Source organism: Pieris brassicae, chromosome 10 (genome assembly GCF_905147105.1).
Source record: "Pieris brassicae chromosome 10, ilPieBrab1.1, whole genome shotgun sequence".
NCBI classification, from domain to species: domain Eukaryota; kingdom Metazoa; phylum Arthropoda; class Insecta; order Lepidoptera; family Pieridae; genus Pieris; species Pieris brassicae.
In genome coordinates, this window is record NC_059674.1 from 10,070,345 (window position 1) to 10,088,707 (window position 18,363).

The 18,363-nt window shown below is 32.0% G+C and overlaps 2 protein-coding genes and 1 non-coding gene across 6 annotated transcripts; 2 read left to right on the top strand and 1 right to left on the bottom strand.

The window, feature by feature from the left end:
- Positions 1 to 236: 236 nt before the first annotated feature.
- Positions 237 to 308, top strand: Trnat-cgu. The gene has a single exon. It is a non-coding gene; the product is annotated as a tRNA-Thr (tRNA).
- A 1,249-nt stretch (positions 309 to 1,557) lies between these two features.
- LOC123715271 (39S ribosomal protein L52, mitochondrial) lies at positions 1,558 to 2,790 on the bottom strand. Its single transcript, XM_045670221.1, has 3 exons — positions 2,461 to 2,790; positions 2,098 to 2,246; positions 1,558 to 1,796 (listed from the first exon to the last, which is right to left on the bottom strand). The coding sequence occupies exons 1-3, from the start codon at positions 2,507 to 2,509 to the stop codon at positions 1,614 to 1,616; spliced, it is 381 nt and encodes a 126-aa protein (XP_045526177.1). The 5' UTR covers positions 2,510 to 2,790; the 3' UTR covers positions 1,558 to 1,613.
- A 1,429-nt stretch (positions 2,791 to 4,219) lies between these two features.
- LOC123715008 (protein lifeguard 1-like) lies at positions 4,220 to 17,725 on the top strand. 4 transcript variants are annotated; one of them, XM_045669775.1, is made up of 8 exons: positions 4,220 to 4,384; positions 5,110 to 5,196; positions 9,991 to 10,172; positions 11,102 to 11,197; positions 12,724 to 12,830; positions 14,226 to 14,385; positions 15,049 to 15,178; positions 15,588 to 17,725. In XM_045669775.1, exons 2-8 carry the CDS (start codon positions 5,193 to 5,195, stop codon positions 15,818 to 15,820), a joined length of 912 nt encoding a protein of 303 aa, XP_045525731.1. In that variant the 5' UTR covers positions 4,220 to 4,384; positions 5,110 to 5,192; the 3' UTR covers positions 15,821 to 17,725. The 4 variants fall into 4 exon arrangements, with proteins under 4 accessions (XP_045525731.1, XP_045525729.1, XP_045525730.1 ...); XM_045669773.1 differs by lacking the exon at positions 5,110 to 5,196 and adding an exon at positions 5,245 to 5,290; XM_045669774.1 differs by lacking the exons at positions 4,220 to 4,384; positions 5,110 to 5,196 and adding an exon at positions 9,447 to 9,474.
- Positions 17,726 to 18,363: the final 638 nt, after the last annotated feature.

An 18,363-nucleotide genomic window follows, 5' to 3' on the forward strand; every position in this document is an offset into this window, starting at 1 on the left:
TGAAACTCGAAACAACTTGCACGTAGGATTATTTTTCAAAGGGCTTTTGAAATATTTGTTTTACATTTTTTTATAAACGTTTCGATCGGAAATTGAAGTGAATGCTGTATAAAAAGTTATTTTATGTTAACATTCAATTTACTATTTAAATAAAAATTGAAGGTATCTTTCTATAAATTATACTCTTTATTCTCATAACATACTATGTATACCATAAATTCAGACATTCGTACATAGCCTCTTTAGCTCAGTGGTAGAGCACTGGTCTCGTAAACCAGGGGTCGTGAGTTCAAACCTCACAGGAGGCACATGCCGAAGTGCGTTTTATTAATTTTCGCTTTACTTACAATGGCTTTTTAATGTCACTCAAATATTTTTCTATCAAAATATGGGAAGGCAATAACATAAACATTTTGATAGTATAATTATGAAATTTAGGAAGGCTTTTAACGGGAAATTACAAAGGCATCGTTGTAATAGGTCGCTAACTGGATTATAAACCGCGGGGCCACTTATTATCTTTCAGATAAATTTGCTGTAAAATTTTATTGGGTACTAATGAACCCATAGTAAAAACACGCACAGATTATTTCCTTTTATAGTAGTTAAGAACGGGATTATCGCTTTTGATATTCTTTTAAACTAATAAATACAGAGTCACAAACTAAAAAATCACAAAATATTACTGTGTGTATAGGACATACAATTAAGTAACCATTTAATTGTAAAACGTAAAACAGATGCACTAATATATCTAGATTCTAGACCATGCTTTGTAACTAAATGTATTGGAATTAAATGGGTCAAAAATATAACTCTAAAAATAACTTCTTCACGTGAAAAAAACCCTGGCCATTTAGATCTGAGGCTCAATTTCTTCATCTCTTTTTTATCATTATCTATCTTACAAGGCAGGTAGGTTATGGCTTTATCTGCCTGACACACGCCATCGATTTTTGGTCTAAGGAATCACGGTAAAAAAACAGACTATGTCTATCCTGTGCCCCGAAACTACATACATATGTACTTATCACACGGTACTAGGAGATAAACCGAGGATTTACTAGACTACAGATATCAGCTACCTTTTTGTTTTACCCAAAATTCGTCAAATTGTTTACCATGTTTGAACTAATATAGAAACACTTATCAAACCAAAAAACCTTAGTGTCTATATTGTTTACAAAATGTTTGTGTTTATTATGATTTCTATTCTTTGTGTTACAATCTTTAAAAATATGTTCATTTCTACCATGATTTGCCTCACACCTATGTTTAATGTCATTAATTAGAAAAATGAAGTAAATATCTTATGTCTGAACAGAATTGAAATATGATAATAGCAGATATTGAAAAATTTTATAACACCCTCTATGATGGTTTATTAAAACCATATATTTAGGCTTTATAGTTTCACATAGAATCTTTAAACACTTTCAATATCCACAACTATTTCCATATAAGATTCATTAACCAAAGCATAAACTTTTAGGCCAATACTATGTTAATTCTAGACAGCTTTTTGCTCAGATTAATAATGGAAAAAAATAAAATAGGTATAACTAAACAAATTTATTTTCTACTTAATTTACTATACATCTATGACCATTTAACTATTTTCCCTTTAGATTCTTCCCTTTTCTCTTTAATCTATCTTTAATAATCGCATCTCTTTCATCTGCCTCTTTTCTATTGTCATCCTGATACTTTTGTTTTGCAAAATCTAATTCTGCTGACAGTTCAACAATTTTTGCAGCATATTCTTGTTGTCTTAACATCCTAAGTTTTTGCTTTTGCTGAAATATAAAAGAGAATTATAGAAAAAGATAACATTGAAACAATAACAATAAAATCTTAATTGAATTTTAACAAACCATATTTCTTTTAGAAAAAAATGATGTGTATACTGATTTTACCATGACACCATCACATACAGTATACTACTTTGTATAAAAGTTACAAAAATAAAAGACTATGCTTATATACTCTGACCAGACTACTACCAATATAAATATTTATTTGGCACAATATGATAAACTTAGTAAGTGGATATGACATGTAAAATATGCCAAGAAACAATATATAAAAATGACATACAAGCAAAGGTGTAGGTCTGCCATCTAAAAATGTGTAGTCAGGGCCATCAGTAAGGATTCCTTCAGCATTGCGATTTGCTGATAGCCCCTTTGAAAGCCGCCATTGTTTTGATTTCAGTGTAGACGAACAACTCAAAGATCGGCAAAGCACTGGAATAAATTTTATTAAATGTAGTAGCATAGGTATACCTCATGAATACAAAACTATTTTAGACTTTCACATTTGTTTCAAAACAAATATGTTAAATCTCTCGTACAAGAGCAGTAAGAGTAAGATTATATACAAAATAAAAAGGACATTATTTAAGCTAATTAAATAGTTTAATTCAAAAGAAATTATTGTTCATAGGTATAAATAACTTACCATTATTTTGTACAAGTGCCTTTCGGAAAAGACACAAAGCCGCTGCCATATTATTGAGTTAAATAATATTTGTCAAAAAGATATTTTTGATCTAAATAACAATAAGGTACTTTAAAAAAAGCTAAGAAACGTTTAAAGTTTTTATTTCCAAATTCCAATTCCAACGAGTGCCGACTGCTGAATATCAATTAGTCAATGTCAAATATCAACTGTCAAATCCCGAAAATAATAAAGTACCAAAATTAACTAGAATCAAATACAGAACTCGTTCTACAGTTCTTTTAAAAGTCGCCCTGGTAGACTATGTGCAGAGGTAGGTGCAGCAGAGCAGACGTGAGATTATAAGGGTAGCAGTAGCCGCATTCTAAATTTCGTTTGTTGTCATGTTGAGAACACTGTCACGTCATTATAGTTCAGTAATATGAATAAGCCATAATTTATGTTCATAGATTACAATTACGCACCATCTTTTTCTTGTCCCTACCAGGGTTGATTCGAAGAGATCCAAAGCCATTAATTACAAAAAAATGTGCACGTGTACTAGTGTACACACATAAGAAGTGAGACATCTTTATGACCTTATTTTTCTAAAAATGTACAGAAATTCTTTAATTAAAGTTAAATTAGATAAAGTTTAACAAAAGGCTTTAACAATGATAGTAATAATTCTATTACAATTAATGTAATTCTGTAATAATCTTTGTAGTAATAAGGTACAATTAAATAATTGTACTATTTGTATTAATGTCTATGATAATCATGGGAGTAAATAAAACTAATTAAATATTATTTATTACTTTAATATTTTTCTTCAAATATTCATTTAGTTGCTGAATTATATTTTTATTTAGGCTTGGCTTCAAATTAGCTCATACTCTAGTTTAATCTACTTAATGTCATTAAAGACGGCAAGACATAAAACTGAAAGGCCCCAGATCTCCTATAAAGGCTTAGCGCCATAATTGCTTCTTCTTCTTTAAATCTTCTACCAAATAAAAATAGAATATCAATTGTCAACAAAAGCGGTGAAATGTTAACAAACAAAGTAAGGGAAGGCCATACAGACATGCATTGCCTGTTTTTTTTACTAAAAAAAATCTAATCTCTGACACCTTGCAAATAAGTTAATCAAAAAACTTAAACAAATATAGAATAACGGATTTTTTATATAAATCCAATAGCATGTATTATTACATTACTGATAAGAAAGCTATCTTGATTTAATAGAATATTTATATGATTATTAATAATAATTTAAATATTGTTTAATAAAAACAACTACACTTTCATATCACATAATAACAATATTGGTACCTAATCTCGCTGTCATGTTATGTCTTAAAATTTAAAATACACTACGACAAACGTTCTGAAACTTGGAAACATAATAAACATCCAATGACGTGTAAAGATGTGAAAGATTGGAGACTATATAATCAATAATGCATAAAATGTAAGTGTAGCTTCTTATTATATATACACGTATTCTTCAAGTTCTTGGCCCATGAAATAGGAAATTTTTGAAACGGTAACAAAACACAAACATTTAAGGTTAGCCAAGCACACGGAAAGTAAATTACTGAAAGACACCATTTAATTGGTGATTGGCCATTACAGTTAAAACCACAAAATACATTGCTAAAACTTAGAAATTATTTATTTTACTTGTATCAGTGCCATCTACTGCAAACGGTGGTAAAAAACGCTTATAAAATTACACGTCATGTATGAAGTGTTAATATACTGCTGAGTGCTCTACAGTCTACTTGATCTGTATTCTGTGGCAGTAGCAAGTAGCAGTGTTCGGTGTTTTCTGAAGACTGAAAGTGCAGTTAATATATAATAAGTATTTTGGTGATTTGAACAAATTTTCAATTGTGTTTGTGGTTTTATCGACCAGTGTGATTTTGTTAGTGTTACAGAGGTATGTAGATATAATACATTTTCAAACATAATGTATGCAGAAGCAACACTTAACATCAACAAATTGTCAAGGACAATTCTAGTATTTTTTGTAATACCGTTTGTTGGTTTCATAACATTTTTTTTAAAATCATCAGGTAATGTGTAATATAGCCTTACATGTTTAATAATTTTTCTATGTTTCAAATTAGCAGCATTAGCATTTGTGTTGCATCACTTTTTATTCGTCATCAGTATCATTAGCGTAATGTCATAAAGATTAGTCAATATTCATAGCAAATTTTGCATGTATTTATTGAGTTATTCTGTTATTTTTTATTTAATGTTCGTTTATCGCTATAAGCAAGTACCTTTCGAATTTCACTATCAATTTGCTTTCATCACAGCCTAAACACAATTTGGCGAAAGAGATGAATATGTGATCTGGTGTTAAACTGATTTGCCCCTCGCAAATCAGTTTTCGTGATTAAAGGGGCTAGTCTATAAGAATAACTAATTTAACAATGATTTTTACCAACTACTTTAAACAGCTCAACTTTTTTATTTATACCATCCTGTAATGTTTGTATTTGTAACTTTATTATAAAATATGTAGGTAATCACCACTTTTTATGATTCATGAAGGTGTGTCTATAAGTTTACAGTATGCATTGCTCCTAAGTTTATTAAACTAATGGATAAGTTAAAATGGACTTTCATTAAACATAAATCCTTTTGTAATTCCAGCTATTTCTTCATAAGTTCTACAAAATTTTGTCAAAATAGCAACCAAAAAGATAAACTCGTCTGAGCAACCCAACTACAACACAATGTGTATGTATCATTTATTTCTTAACTAATATATTATTTCTTTTCCTGCAGCTATTTCTGTGGACAATGTTCCAGAATCCAGGAGTATATCCAGGAGGTTTTTATTATTTTCATATTTTATGTGTTGCAACAGTGGTTCCTAGTAGCTATTTCAACCAAGTATAATTAGCAACATACAACCAATAATTGCTGTTAACAACATTCTTCATTTACCATTAAATATAAATCAAACTAGCTCTGGGATCATACATTTTAATACAATTTCCAAATTTTACCCTTAATTGTTTAAACTAAAAACAGTAAATTTCTTGGAAACACTGTTGTATAAATGTCATTTTATGGCTTAATGTACACCTACACATATGTATGCATTTGACTTATTTTATGTCCTAAAATGCACCCAAATGACACTCAACACAGTAAATTTCCTATGTGCTGTATATAATTAGGCTATAAATAACATAGTATAGAATTTAATTTACTATGCTATATTTCATATCACAATCTAAGCAATTGATAGAAATGCTTTTGCATAATTAATAAAATAATAAATTAAATATATATTATATAATGAGTTAATAGCACATAGTTGTCATACAATAATTCAAGTATGTAAGCATAAGGAATAGTTTCCTTTTTGCACTTAATTTTTAAATTGTTTTTATGTTCCCACAATTGGGCTGTATAAAATACAGTCATAAATAATGAAAAATGGTTTTTAAAAATTTAGCATTTTATTAGTTTTTTAATATATATTCGTGTTTCTATGTGTGTTACTTTAAATATTTCATGGACCTTGAAGCATTAATACTAATAAGTTTTTAAATCGACTATAAGATCATCTAGGTAACATCTTGTCTGTTAATAAAGAATTGCTTTACTTTATTATCCAATTGCACAAAAGCCATTATATTCTCATAAGCAGTTATGTGTTAGATATTATTGTATGAATCACTTTGTTATTTTGAGAAACTTTATTTTTATAGTATTCTCAGTGAAGTTAAATAGCATATGATAATTTTGGGGAATTACCTGTGACATATAAACAATGAATCATTTTCTTATATAAATATTTTATACTGTCTTAATATTAATATAATTTATGCATTTGTGGCTTATTAAATAAAACCTTGGTTTGAGTTCCGGAGAAATGAGCATTTGTTTTAATTAAAGAGTATTCACCTACTTTCCTTAATAAAAACAATTGTTGAAACATGGAAAGATGTTATGTGTTTTCGGACAAATGTAATGGTGGTCATCAAATCTATTTTTGTATTGCCTAAAAATAAAAATTAAAAAAAGTAAAATATGCACTCAATTACCGTGTATACAATTCATATTATGTAGATTTATAATAGATAAAAAATTATGAAATTAATATTTCCTACCTAGTCTAACTAACAAGTTACAATGCAGGCTGCATTACAGTACATATCGTAGACGTCAAGGTTAAAAACAATTTTTAGGTACCTTGGCTATTAATACTTTATACTTTTAAACGTTATAAGTGGCTAATAAAACAGACAATATTGTACTTTATTTTCTGACAAAGTATATTTTTAATATTTTATAGTGGAAATAATAATCCTTTTATTTTGCTAACATATTGACAAATTATGGTATATATGTATATAATATATTAAAAGACTGCGGATTAAAAATAAAATTTTTACAAGTTATAAAATACTTTCAATTAATGGATATAGGAACCATTGATGCAGGAAAAGTAGGTTTACCTCGCGTAATCTAAGATATCAGTTTCTTACAAGTAATGTAATATTTTATGCACCAATCCACATCAGGATGACTATAGTATCAATTATCAATAATTTTAAGTAACTTCTAAGTTGATTAAGTAATATTTATGTTCAATAGACATTAACAATTTACAACTATTATGCTATAAACTATTTAATTATTGTTGTCCGATACTTTATCTTCTCTTGAAAAAAATATAGTTTGTGTCGGTTCCTAGAAATTCTTGAAACTTGAAAATATCCTTATTTGAACGTGAAGCCCCGTGAACGTGGAAGCGATGACGTCAATCTGGCAAATTTCCAACCTACCAAATAAATACGTATTACACCATTGTTTCCCAATGTGGGGCCCACGCACCACAGCAATTTTCTTGTTATATGGGGCTGTTCGAAAATTTATCAAAATTGTTTTGAATTTGAATTTAAGTTTTTATAGGAATTTAGAAAGGCTAGAGTGGAGTACGGTTGAAACAAATATTGGGTAACACTGTATTACACTGATCTACATAGAATAGTCTGTGTATGTAGGTTTTTATTGTTAGGGACCACAAATGCTTAAAAGTTGTATAGGGCTTTTGGAGTCCATTCGCATGAAAAGGTTTAGTTCGAAAAAAAAACTTTAAAATGTACTTAAGACGTTAATGTTCAATATACGCGAAAATAGATTAGAACAAACAGAAATAATAGAAAAATTAGGATTGTATTTCTAAAGTAAAGTATACACTATACAGGTTTTTAAGTCATTAGAAATACATAAATTAAAATCGTTTTACTCAAAATATATTGTGAAATATTAGGTAATGTGTTTATTAAAACTGGGTTGAGCTTATAATGGAGCCTTCTTATAAGATTATGTAAATGGCTTCTATAAAATGGCCTCGAACGTTTGTTATCAAACTATCCATCATTATTGATTTAATTTCGTATAGTTTTTGGAGCCTGAATAAAAAAAATACTAATTGACTAAGCCTTCTTACAAAAGCGATTTTTAAATAGATACGTTAAAGTGGAAGTTAGTCCGGCGAGTTAAATTTACTTTTGGGTTGCCTGTGTCAATTTATGGAAGGATTAGGCGCCAATAAATTTTAACTATGTCAAAATCTGCGGAAAGTTTATAGCAACTAGTATTGGTCAGGTTTTAGTTATAATTAGGTTCACAGACATGAGGGTGGTGAAATTGACTTTCCCGTTAACACGGTCATGGCCGATCGATTTTACTATTTGTGATTGTTTTTTCCCGATCCTGAAATTTGTCATGTACTACGTAAAGTATTATAAGTAAGTCTATCTGATTTAAACACTAATCATAACAGTACAAAAATTGAACGTAAAGGAGACGAGTTTTGAATAAGACAGTAATCTACAAAGCCATGTGCATATTTATTATACAATATTAAAGGTTTCGACACAATTAAAGTTACAGTTGAAATTACAACCAAAAGTCTTTTTCAGTACTTATTCTCGTTCATCATTATTTTCCCTTAACGTCGCGCAAATATTTTTAATGTATCGTATAATAGTGGGGAGTTTAATTTTTAGGGCTTGCATTACGTTAAGTAGGACGCAATTTAAATAACAATAAAATTGTGTGACTCATACGTGACGGCGCTGAAAGTGGATCCATTTCGTTCTTCTTGCCAAGTACGCAGTATTTTCCTACGAACGATATATTGAAAAGAAATTAACTTTTACTTAAACTAATACAAAAGTTTCAATGGTCTGCGCTCTATTGTTTTATTGTCGGATAATTTCTACTTGTCTAAATCTATTAAAAAAAAATCAGCTGTCAGGAAGTTTCCGTTTATAATTTTATTTCTGGACCGTATCGACATAAGTTATATATTGTTTGTACTTAATGAAAGCAGAAGCTGCGAAAATTAAATTTAAATACTGAATTTCCGAACCAATTCGACTGAGGGTCCTTAAAAAAAGAGCGTACCAATTCTTTAAAGGCTGGCAACGGACTTGCGAGCCCTCTGGCAATATGAGTTTCCTTGGGTGGCAGTATTACATCGGGTAAGCCTCCTGCCCGTTTGCCTATTAAAAACTTATATTCAGCATCGGTACTCTGTAACTTCGACAAGATTCTGACGTGTTCGTATGCAATTTTGATGTAGTTCTCTCAATAGCCGCGCTGATATCGCCACCTTATGTCCGTCCGGTTTAAAAACTCAATCGTAGAGTACCTGCCCTGTTCTGTGTATTTACTTATAAAGCTTCTTTTAAGCATTATAAGCAGATGGACTTATGGACAGTAAAATACATTTACTCATCAAAGTACGAAGAAACACAAAGTATCAGTATAACAATAGAACATTTTTCTCATTATTTTATCTATGATTAGCTACCAATTGTTATTGAAGCCATATTCTCAGTACGCATGTGCAGTAGCTACGGTATTTTAGCCCTTCTCTCCAGCAGATAAATCTGTATACGTCTAGAATGTTTCATTGAGTCGGAGGCTGTATTGGTGACAAACTGTCTGCAATTTTGGTGCATCTAACTTATAACATGAACGAAAAAGGTTTAAATACAAAGTGTTTATAATCATTTTAAATTGTTTATTTGCAAAAAAGTGCTACATTCAGATTGATTAATTAAGAAATACTACGTACGGTTATATAAAATAAATTTCGTTTTTAAGAGATTTCGTTGACTGCTTGTCGGTTGTGAAATGCATTCATGTCTTAATATCGTGACGACGTTTAAACGTTAAACATCGCACGCTATATTGCAATTTTTATTACTTTAGACAGTTAAAACCAACGAATGTGAACGTCAAGACTTGATAGCTTTTTTCTTTGTTAATATTATAATAAAAATTATGTAAATAATTATAAGATTTTAATAATAATAGCTACAATAATAACATAGCTTCAATCCGTTCAAAAAGTGTTTTTCTTAATAAAATGTACGTTTTTTTAATATGTTGTATTGTGAAACGTGAAATACATATATATAAAATTCGATATACCAATACGATTTTCGTCTCGATATGTTATAATAAGATAGAATTACAATATCCTGATCTCGATTTCAGATCAGCAAGGTGGATATCCGCAAGCCGGGTACCCGCAACCTGGTTATCCTCAAGGAGGTATCCCGGTCGGCGGCTATCCTCCCCAAGGGGGTTATCCTCCCCAAGGGGGCTACCCTCCCCAAGGGGGCTACCCTCCGCAACCAGGATTCCAGGCAGGCTATGGCGGTGCAGGATATGGAGAAGTGAGTGATTTTATTACCACGTGCCCGGACTTTCCAAAAATAAAAACTAGAATTTAAAATTCATAAATTTATCGTACTGAATTCAGAATTTTATTGATTGATAGATTCAACCAAAGACGTAATTTGTATGAAAGTCACGTAGTTGAATAATTTTCTAGACAATCTAATTGCTGATTTAAACATTGAGGAAAAAAGTATTTGCTTAACATACGTAGTGCGTGTAATTGTCTAAGAAATCTAGTTGGCATTGATAACAAATATGTTCGGTCATGGATGATGCATTGTTTGCTGTCAGCACCAAAACCGTAACAAAAGTACTTATTTTTTGGAATTAATACGTAGGTTTAAATATAGTCGAGTAGAAAGTGATATTGAAGAAAAAACAAGGATCTTTAATGTTTCAATACGAAAAAGAACGATAAACTTAAATATAGATAAGCTATAGAAAAAATATTTGTTAATCTTTCATAGAGCTTAAAGAAATTTTAACGCATTTGTAGTGTAAATGTTTGGTACATTGTCACAACCTTTTTTTATTGAATGCTTTCTCCGTATCACTTTGCTAATTGAGTTGTGTTGGCCTAGTGGCCTCCGCGTGGAACCCTCATCTTTGAGGTCATTGATTCTAACCCCGGCTGTGCACCAACTTTCTATATATGTGCGCGTCAAATTCCCTGAACGGTGAAGGAAAACATCCCGAGGAAACCGGCTTGCGTTAAACTCAAGTGGACGGCGTGTGTCAGCTGATCACCTACATACTTCCCTATTAGATTGACAAATGATAATGAAACAGATACAGAAATTTGAGGCCCAGACCTAATAAAGTTGTAGCAAAGTATCAAACACAGGCCACTGGTGTTTGAATAAATAATGCTGACATTTAGTTTGAGTTTATTCAACATATATAAAAGATGTTGTAAATGTTACAGGCTGGCTACGGGGGACCTGCGGGACTGGGTGAAGATGCCGACGTGAAAGGCTTCGACTTCAACGAGCAGAGCATCAGGAAGTCATTTGTCCGGAAGGTTCGTTTTTGTATTGAACACAATTTAACTGGCGAATTTATTACATTATCTACGTAAGTTATTCAGATGTAAACTTTCGTACTAACTGATGTGAGACTGATCTAAAATTAACGTGAGTCATGTGTCTTCTTTTAGATTAGTTTTGTCTAATTATGTATGTATGCAATTCTTGCTTACCCTATCTAATGTAATTTTTTTACAATAGTTGCCTGGGTCACTCGATAGCGATAAGGCCGCCCTCGCCCTCTTGCCCTCCTTGTTATTTAATTATGTCTATTGTATTATGTTTCTGCTGTTTAAGGAAGTGTTAATAAATAAATAAATAATATAGTTCTCAAAGTTTGTAATTTTAGGATAAAATAAAGATAAAACTTGTCCATGACATCCAAATGCAATTCTGGAATTGCAAAATCTTTGACATTATTTCATTGATTTTCGAGACTAATAATATATGTGTGATCTTTTAGTTATAATCTCTATAGGTTATAGGTAATAAGCCTCATCCAAGGACGTCTCTTTTACATAATTATTGTAATAATAATAATTGGGCATCTAATTACCATACATTATGTAATATATATGACGCAGTAAAGTAGTTAAATCAGAGAGTTCATTGAATCTCTAGACAGTTAATTAAAGATCGATATTCAATCAAGTCGCTAAAGTTCCGTCAGACAAGTGAGTGAACGAAACGTCTAACGAGTTTCCAGAACGTTCCTAGGCAACAAGACTAACCTTACCATTTACAAAAAAACAAAACCCGGAATTTCCAAGCTCTCAGTTCTTCACGATGATACCGAAATAACAATAACAAATGACATAATTATGGCGGAGTCTTGCTTTACATTCTTATTCAACACGCTGGCTTTCGGTCCGACACATAGTTAAATGTTTTCGACGCTGCTTAATTCAAATCGAAATGCTTGCGACTTGATTGAATCTTTAATTAACTGTCTAGAGATTCAATTAACTCTCTGATTTAACTACTTTACTGCGGCATATATACAGTTTTATTACTCTACATCATCATCATCATCATACAATCAGTGGCAATATCGGGACAATGGTGGTGGGGATGATCTGCTCATTGTTCGAATCGGCAGGTGCAATAGGGTTGATAATAAAATCTAGGGTGCTCCCCACCAATTCCTCGTAATTGCCTCTGATTTTAGGGCCGATTGTAGATGCTTAAAGATGCGATCCATGTCCGGGAAAAGGCCTCCAACATTTTTCATCCTATTTTATTTTTCTTTTCTCAATCTCGTCGCCTCATCGATCTTTTGGTCTGCCCTTTCTTTCTTTTTCCTTTTGGGCCAGTCCATTATGTTGCTGTTTTTGATTATATGCCATCTTTATTCGTGTTGTTCTCTTCTCCATTTGAGTCGGATCCATTCAATTTCTGTTTATCATTTCGTTTAATTCTAATAATATTTCCATCGCTGGCATTGTATTTTGGCTTTAGTGTTGAAAATATTTTTTTCATATTATCTTGAAGAACCAAATATTAAAATGCATAAATTTTCTAGGTGTACTCCATTTTGATGTGTCAGCTGCTCGTAACACTGTCCTTTATCACTCTGTTCGTGTACCATGCACCGACCAAACTATGGGCACAGCAAAATACATGGGCTTTGTGAGTATTACCCTTTTTTTTGACTTAGGTAACCATTACGGAGTACTAGTATAACTATTTACATTTATAACACACTAGCGGACCCCACAGACTTCGTTCTGTCAAAAAGATTTGAAATGTGGCAGTTTTGTGTTCCTACCAATTATAGTCGGCGCAAAAAATTCTCATGAGGGTGATGATTCTGCCCTGATGATAGGCCGATGTGTGAGGTTCAGCTCGGGTGACCAAAGTATCTTCGCTTTCACGAACTTTGGCCACTCTTCTGTGACCCACTAAAAAACCCCGACTGAGATGTCTGCTAGAAGGCTTCAAACTAAGAGGCGAACTCAGGGTTCAAACCTGATTGGAAAATAATCTAAAAGGATAGTCGGAACCTAAAAGTGACAAATATTTAAAAAATTGTGTGCCTCATTGATATATTTTCCTATTAGTATGTATTCAAATAATTTTGCTCAGATAGGGATCTTAAATTAATAATTCAAAAATTAAATCCTTTTTTAACACGATTTGTTTGACAGATGTAATGACGTGAAAACATGTGCATTTTATGTCGCATGCCGAAACTATAATAAAATAAATAATATCGCGAAGCCAACCAAATTAAAAATCAGTAATAATGATCTTAGCTCTCACATTTTTTGACTATTCAATTTGGTCGGGTTCGCGATATTATCACTTGTTGTGTTACGGAACGCGACATTGCTCAGACAACAGTGAGTGCTTGTAATTTAATATGAACTTTATTGAATAGCATTAAAGATCAAATTGACTCTACAATTTATTCACAAAACGTTTGTATGGGAAAAAGAAAACGGCTGTTTTAGGGTTTTCCCGGAAATTATTCAAATTTTTCTCGCCGTAAAAACCATCCTTAGACTTCAACGAAAAAAAAAAAAAGAATTGGTACAATTGGTCCAGGCGTTGTAGAGTTATGCGCTTAACAACACATTTTGCGATTCATTTTTATATTATAGATACAAAACATTATATAGAAAAAATAATACATTAAAATATTCTCTATACTATTACTATTATTACTATTAGTACTATTTCTCACATCACGGGAATTGGGATTTAGCAGACCTTTTGTCAGTTCACTTAACGGACAATAAAAAATGTCTGTTATTCTGTGCAGTTTATGAATTCATTAGATGTTAGTTTTCGAGGGTACCAATAGCCTCCTAACGTCACCATCAGGCACCGTAAGGCCCAGTCACTGCAGCACTGCCAGATTGTTTTCACGTAACAACTTTATCAGATACAAGAAGAGAAGGCTCGCAGCTGGCTTTGAGAAGCATGTGCTGGTGATGAGCATTCTAAGTGACTCTCTCCCTGATGAAACGCGTCAACACTAACTAAACTAGTTTTTTTTTTTAATATTGACGCTTTTTTTAGTTGGGTAGCGTTCGTGGTGATGTTTGTATGTCTGATCGCGATGTCGTGCTGCGGAGACCTCCGCCGTCAGTCGCCGACCAACTTCATTTTCCTTGGTCTCTTCACCCTCGCGGAGAGCTTCTTGCTTGGCGTCACTAGCTCTGTTTATAAGAGTGATGCGGTGAGTGATTTTTGATTGTTTTTTTTAAATAGTGTCCGTATACGACAACCGAGACCTCACAGTTAGATTCGATCCAGCAATAGCGTCTAGTGAGCGACTTGTCCCATGTTCCATTAATAGTCTCTAGCATATTTGACTAGGGAGGCTATAGATTATATAAACAGAAAAAGAATGTCGTTATTGCTATAAATAATTTATTAAAAGGCTGGCGACGCACTCGCGAGCCCTCTGCCGTTGATATCAATCCATGGTGATATCACTTAACATCAGGTGAGCCTTGTGGGTCGTTCAATAAAAAAATACATATTTTTTTGTATATTATGTATACAAACAAACACTTAGTAATAACCAGCTGTCCACTGAAATATTTCCGAACCATTTCGACTTAGGGTCCTTCAAGGAAAGACTTCTTGTGCGCAACAATACACAACAGAACACTCGCTCGTACGGTGAAAGAAAACATCGTAAGAAGAGAAAGAGTCATGCACGAGATAGCCTTCATTAATCACAATTTCATTTAATCACTTAATAAGATTTTTTTTTCTGTGTGTTCATATCCAGGCTATGGATTTTGTTAATTATATTAAACCCCAGGACCCCCTTTTAGTAAACGTAATTAGTTTTTTGCTGGGTATCTCTTTCTCTAGAAACTATATATTTTAGGTAATGATGGCGGTGGGAATAACGGCAGCTATCTGTCTCGCTCTAACCCTCTTCGCGATGCAGACCAAATGGGACTTTACGGCCATGGGTGGTATACTTCTGTGTGCTACCGTGATACTTTTGCTGTTTGGTAAGTATCATTCATTGTTCATGAAGCGGAAATTTATAATGATTTGTCAAGGCCATAGCTTTCTTCAAAAAAATGGTTTTACGAGATGACTCTCGATTTCATTATCGCGGTCCGGGTCTAAGCCGTTAAAAGGCGGTTGACTGTATTAAAGTCAATTATCTCCAGCTTTGATACTTTTGCCATATAATTGAAGCACCGCATTTGTTTGTTTTTTGTTTATTGATTTATTTGATCCTTGTCATCTAGATTACTTAAACGATATGTTAGTTTAAATTTTATTTCGATATAAAGGGAATTATTCAATAGTTAGGTATCTCATTCGTCATGAATACTGAAAAGCACTCAACACTTTTTTTTTAAAGATGTTTTATGAAATTTAAAGTTTTTATTAAATATTTGTTTTCAACAGGTTTAATCGCGATCTTCATTCCTCGCAACTCAATCGTGATGCTCGTCTATGCCTCCCTTGGAGCTCTGCTGTTCTCGGTTTATCTGATCTACGACACTCAGCTGATGATGGGCGGTAAACACAAGTACAGCATTTCGCCGGAGGAATATGTGTTCGCGGCTCTTAATCTATATTTGGACATCATAAACATCTTCATCTACATCCTTACGATCATTGGCGTTGCTAAAGATTAAATTTTTGGCATTTGTCTATGGTAGCTTTGGCTTTTGACATAGAGAATGGAGTAAGCATTGCCTTTTCTATACTCTGTTGCAAGAGTACAACGATTGACCTGTACTATGAAATACTCCCGCTTATTCTCCATAAAAAAAATTCAGTCGTTTGCGTGTCGTTATCGCTTAATTCTATGCTGGAGAATTTAATAGTTATTGAGTATCAAATTATCATATTTCTTGAAGTTTAGTTTATTTCTCGTTCCGTTTCCGAGTTTCATTTTGAACTATCGGGACGTAATACCTATATTTTTATGAATTTGTTTAGTTAACCCTAAAACCAGGTCGATTATGGCTCTTAGTTATAACAGATGTGACAATAAATTGTCTAAACACAGAAATTTCGCAAAAATATTTTCGAATAAATTTCATAAGCTACAGTAAGTACACTCTATGTTTAATTGGCAGCTGATGAACTGAAGTTTGAATTGATAATTTTTCAATTCGTATCACAATCACCAATAGTTCAACATTCCACAAGTCAACCATACCCACGGACAATAAAAATATGTAAGGTTTTATCTATGGACTGATGACGAAATTAAAATTCCACTCGAATAGGTAGAGATATTGGATTAAAATCTCTCCTATGGGCATTGCATTTAAGGCTTATGTTTTCTACTTAGGGTATTCTTCATTACCTCATCCCTCAATAGTAAAGGCGATTGTCGAACCCTTAGAAGAAATATATGTTTGTTTAATTAAGCCATCATTATCATCATGAAATTAAATTGAGATATTCAGCCTGCAAGTAGGTCAGCATCACAATGTTTATAAATTTAACACTAAAATACATTTCTGAGTAGCGAATTGCTTATAAATAATCCTGACATTACCATGAAGGATAACTTAAAAAATATTTCGATAATCGCCTTCAAGCTGTACAAATAAAAATATTTTATTTATTAATGAATCGTTTTTACAATCACAATGTGGGATGTATTTTTATTATTGTAGTTATATTTATTTCGCGATTGTAAAACCGGTTCTAGATGCTTTATAGTTTGTACAAAACCCTTATATAAAGTAATAGATACAAAATCGGGATCGAATGAAAGAGATGGCACCATTTGCCTGCCACCAATTATAATGGTGGCAAATAATGTAAGAGACAAAATATCACCTATTGTTGTAGTACTCTTGTTTGGTTTTTTTTTACGTGTAAATGAGTGATGAGTGACATCAATATTCATTCTACAATTTTTAAATAACTATTATTGTCACGTTCATCTATTATCAAAACTATGTCTAGGTCGGCGTATACTTTGATTGGAAGGCGTTGTTTTGAATCTGTGGTACAATTTGTTTTTAATTTCAATTAAAGTTCAAAAGTCAAGAGCGTCTATTACATTAACTATATATTATCTGTCTGCCATAGTTAATTTTCCGTCACTGGCAACATCGTATCGTCATGTGTCAAAATGTATGTATTTAGCTCGTTATTGTATCTATAACTTTGGAAAATAATAATCCTCATACATTCTAAATGTTATTTATTATGAATCGTTACTTACGCCTATTTTCGAATAATTTAGTTAAATGGTTATTGCACATTGTCGTTAAATGTGTTATAAGAATAATATATATGTAAAAAATTGATCTTTGTAACTTATCTTCTGGTTTAAAATTAATGTTTGAGATGTACCTAACAAAGTATTTAAGATTTTTATGTTCCTAAAATTTAGAGTAAAAATGTTTAAGCCTAAATTTTAGGTACTATAAAGTTTACTAATAAGTTAATGAAATCGAATCTGTCGGACCTAAGTGTCTGTTCTCCTCCGTCTGTAAAGTAAAGAGCGAGACAAAAATGGTGCGACGGAGTTGGTGTCATAAGAATGCATCACGAAATATATTAATAAATATATATATGTTGTTTCATTTCTTAATACCTATACAGTGCAGTTTGGGTTGGTCAGTTGCTTCTCAAAATATCGTTTTGTAACTCAACCATAGAATTAACTCCGAACGTGTACGTTTACCTTAGCCAATATAAGAGTGTCAAAACAAAACAAAGGTTTGCTGACCATCTGTGTGATTGTAAAAATATTAGAAAGGTAATGGCAATATTTGTATGGCATTTACTGGAATTTGTTACAAATGGAACATAAAAAATTGTCGCTATGCCTATTACTTGAACTTGATACGTCAAAGTCGCCATATATTTTGTACTAGTCAACTTTAAATTCAACAGATTAATATTAAGCCGCTACAACCAAGGTACGTAACAAAAGAAATCCACTACAAAAACAAGTAGGTACTTCGCGGCTCAAGCATTTGTCATACTCACATTTCGTAAGTGGAAACTTCATTTAATATCACACATGGCTTTTTGTTTCCGAGAACTTGAGTGTATGAGAACAGCGACATTTTTATTTAATTTCTATCGTCATAAAAGACTCCATTAACGATATCAATAGTTAGTAATTTTTCGCTTACTACAGTAATATTATTTTACGAATATTAAAACTATTAATGATAAAGTAATTTATACACTGAATTAATAA

Bases quoted from the DNA above. Each gene is read 5' to 3' on its own strand.
- LOC123715271 (XM_045670221.1), bottom strand. From the start codon at position 2,509: ATGGCAGCGGCTTTGTGTCTTTTCCGAAAGGCACTTGTACAAAATAAT. The intron at 2,247-2,460 runs GTAAGTTATTTA...AATTTATTCCAG, and splicing joins GGCACTTGTACAAAATAATG to TGCTTTGCCGATCTTTGAGT. The intron at 1,797-2,097 runs GTATGTCATTTT...TTTATATTTCAG, and splicing joins GCAGACCTACACCTTTGCTT to CAAAAGCAAAAACTTAGGAT.
- LOC123715008 (XM_045669773.1), top strand. From the start codon at position 5,260: ATGTTCCAGAATCCAGGAGTATATCCAGGAG. The intron at 10,173-11,101 runs GTGAGTGATTTT...TAAATGTTACAG, and splicing joins GCGGTGCAGGATATGGAGAA to GCTGGCTACGGGGGACCTGC. The intron at 12,831-14,225 runs GTGAGTATTACC...CGCTTTTTTTAG, and splicing joins CAGCAAAATACATGGGCTTT to TTGGGTAGCGTTCGTGGTGA.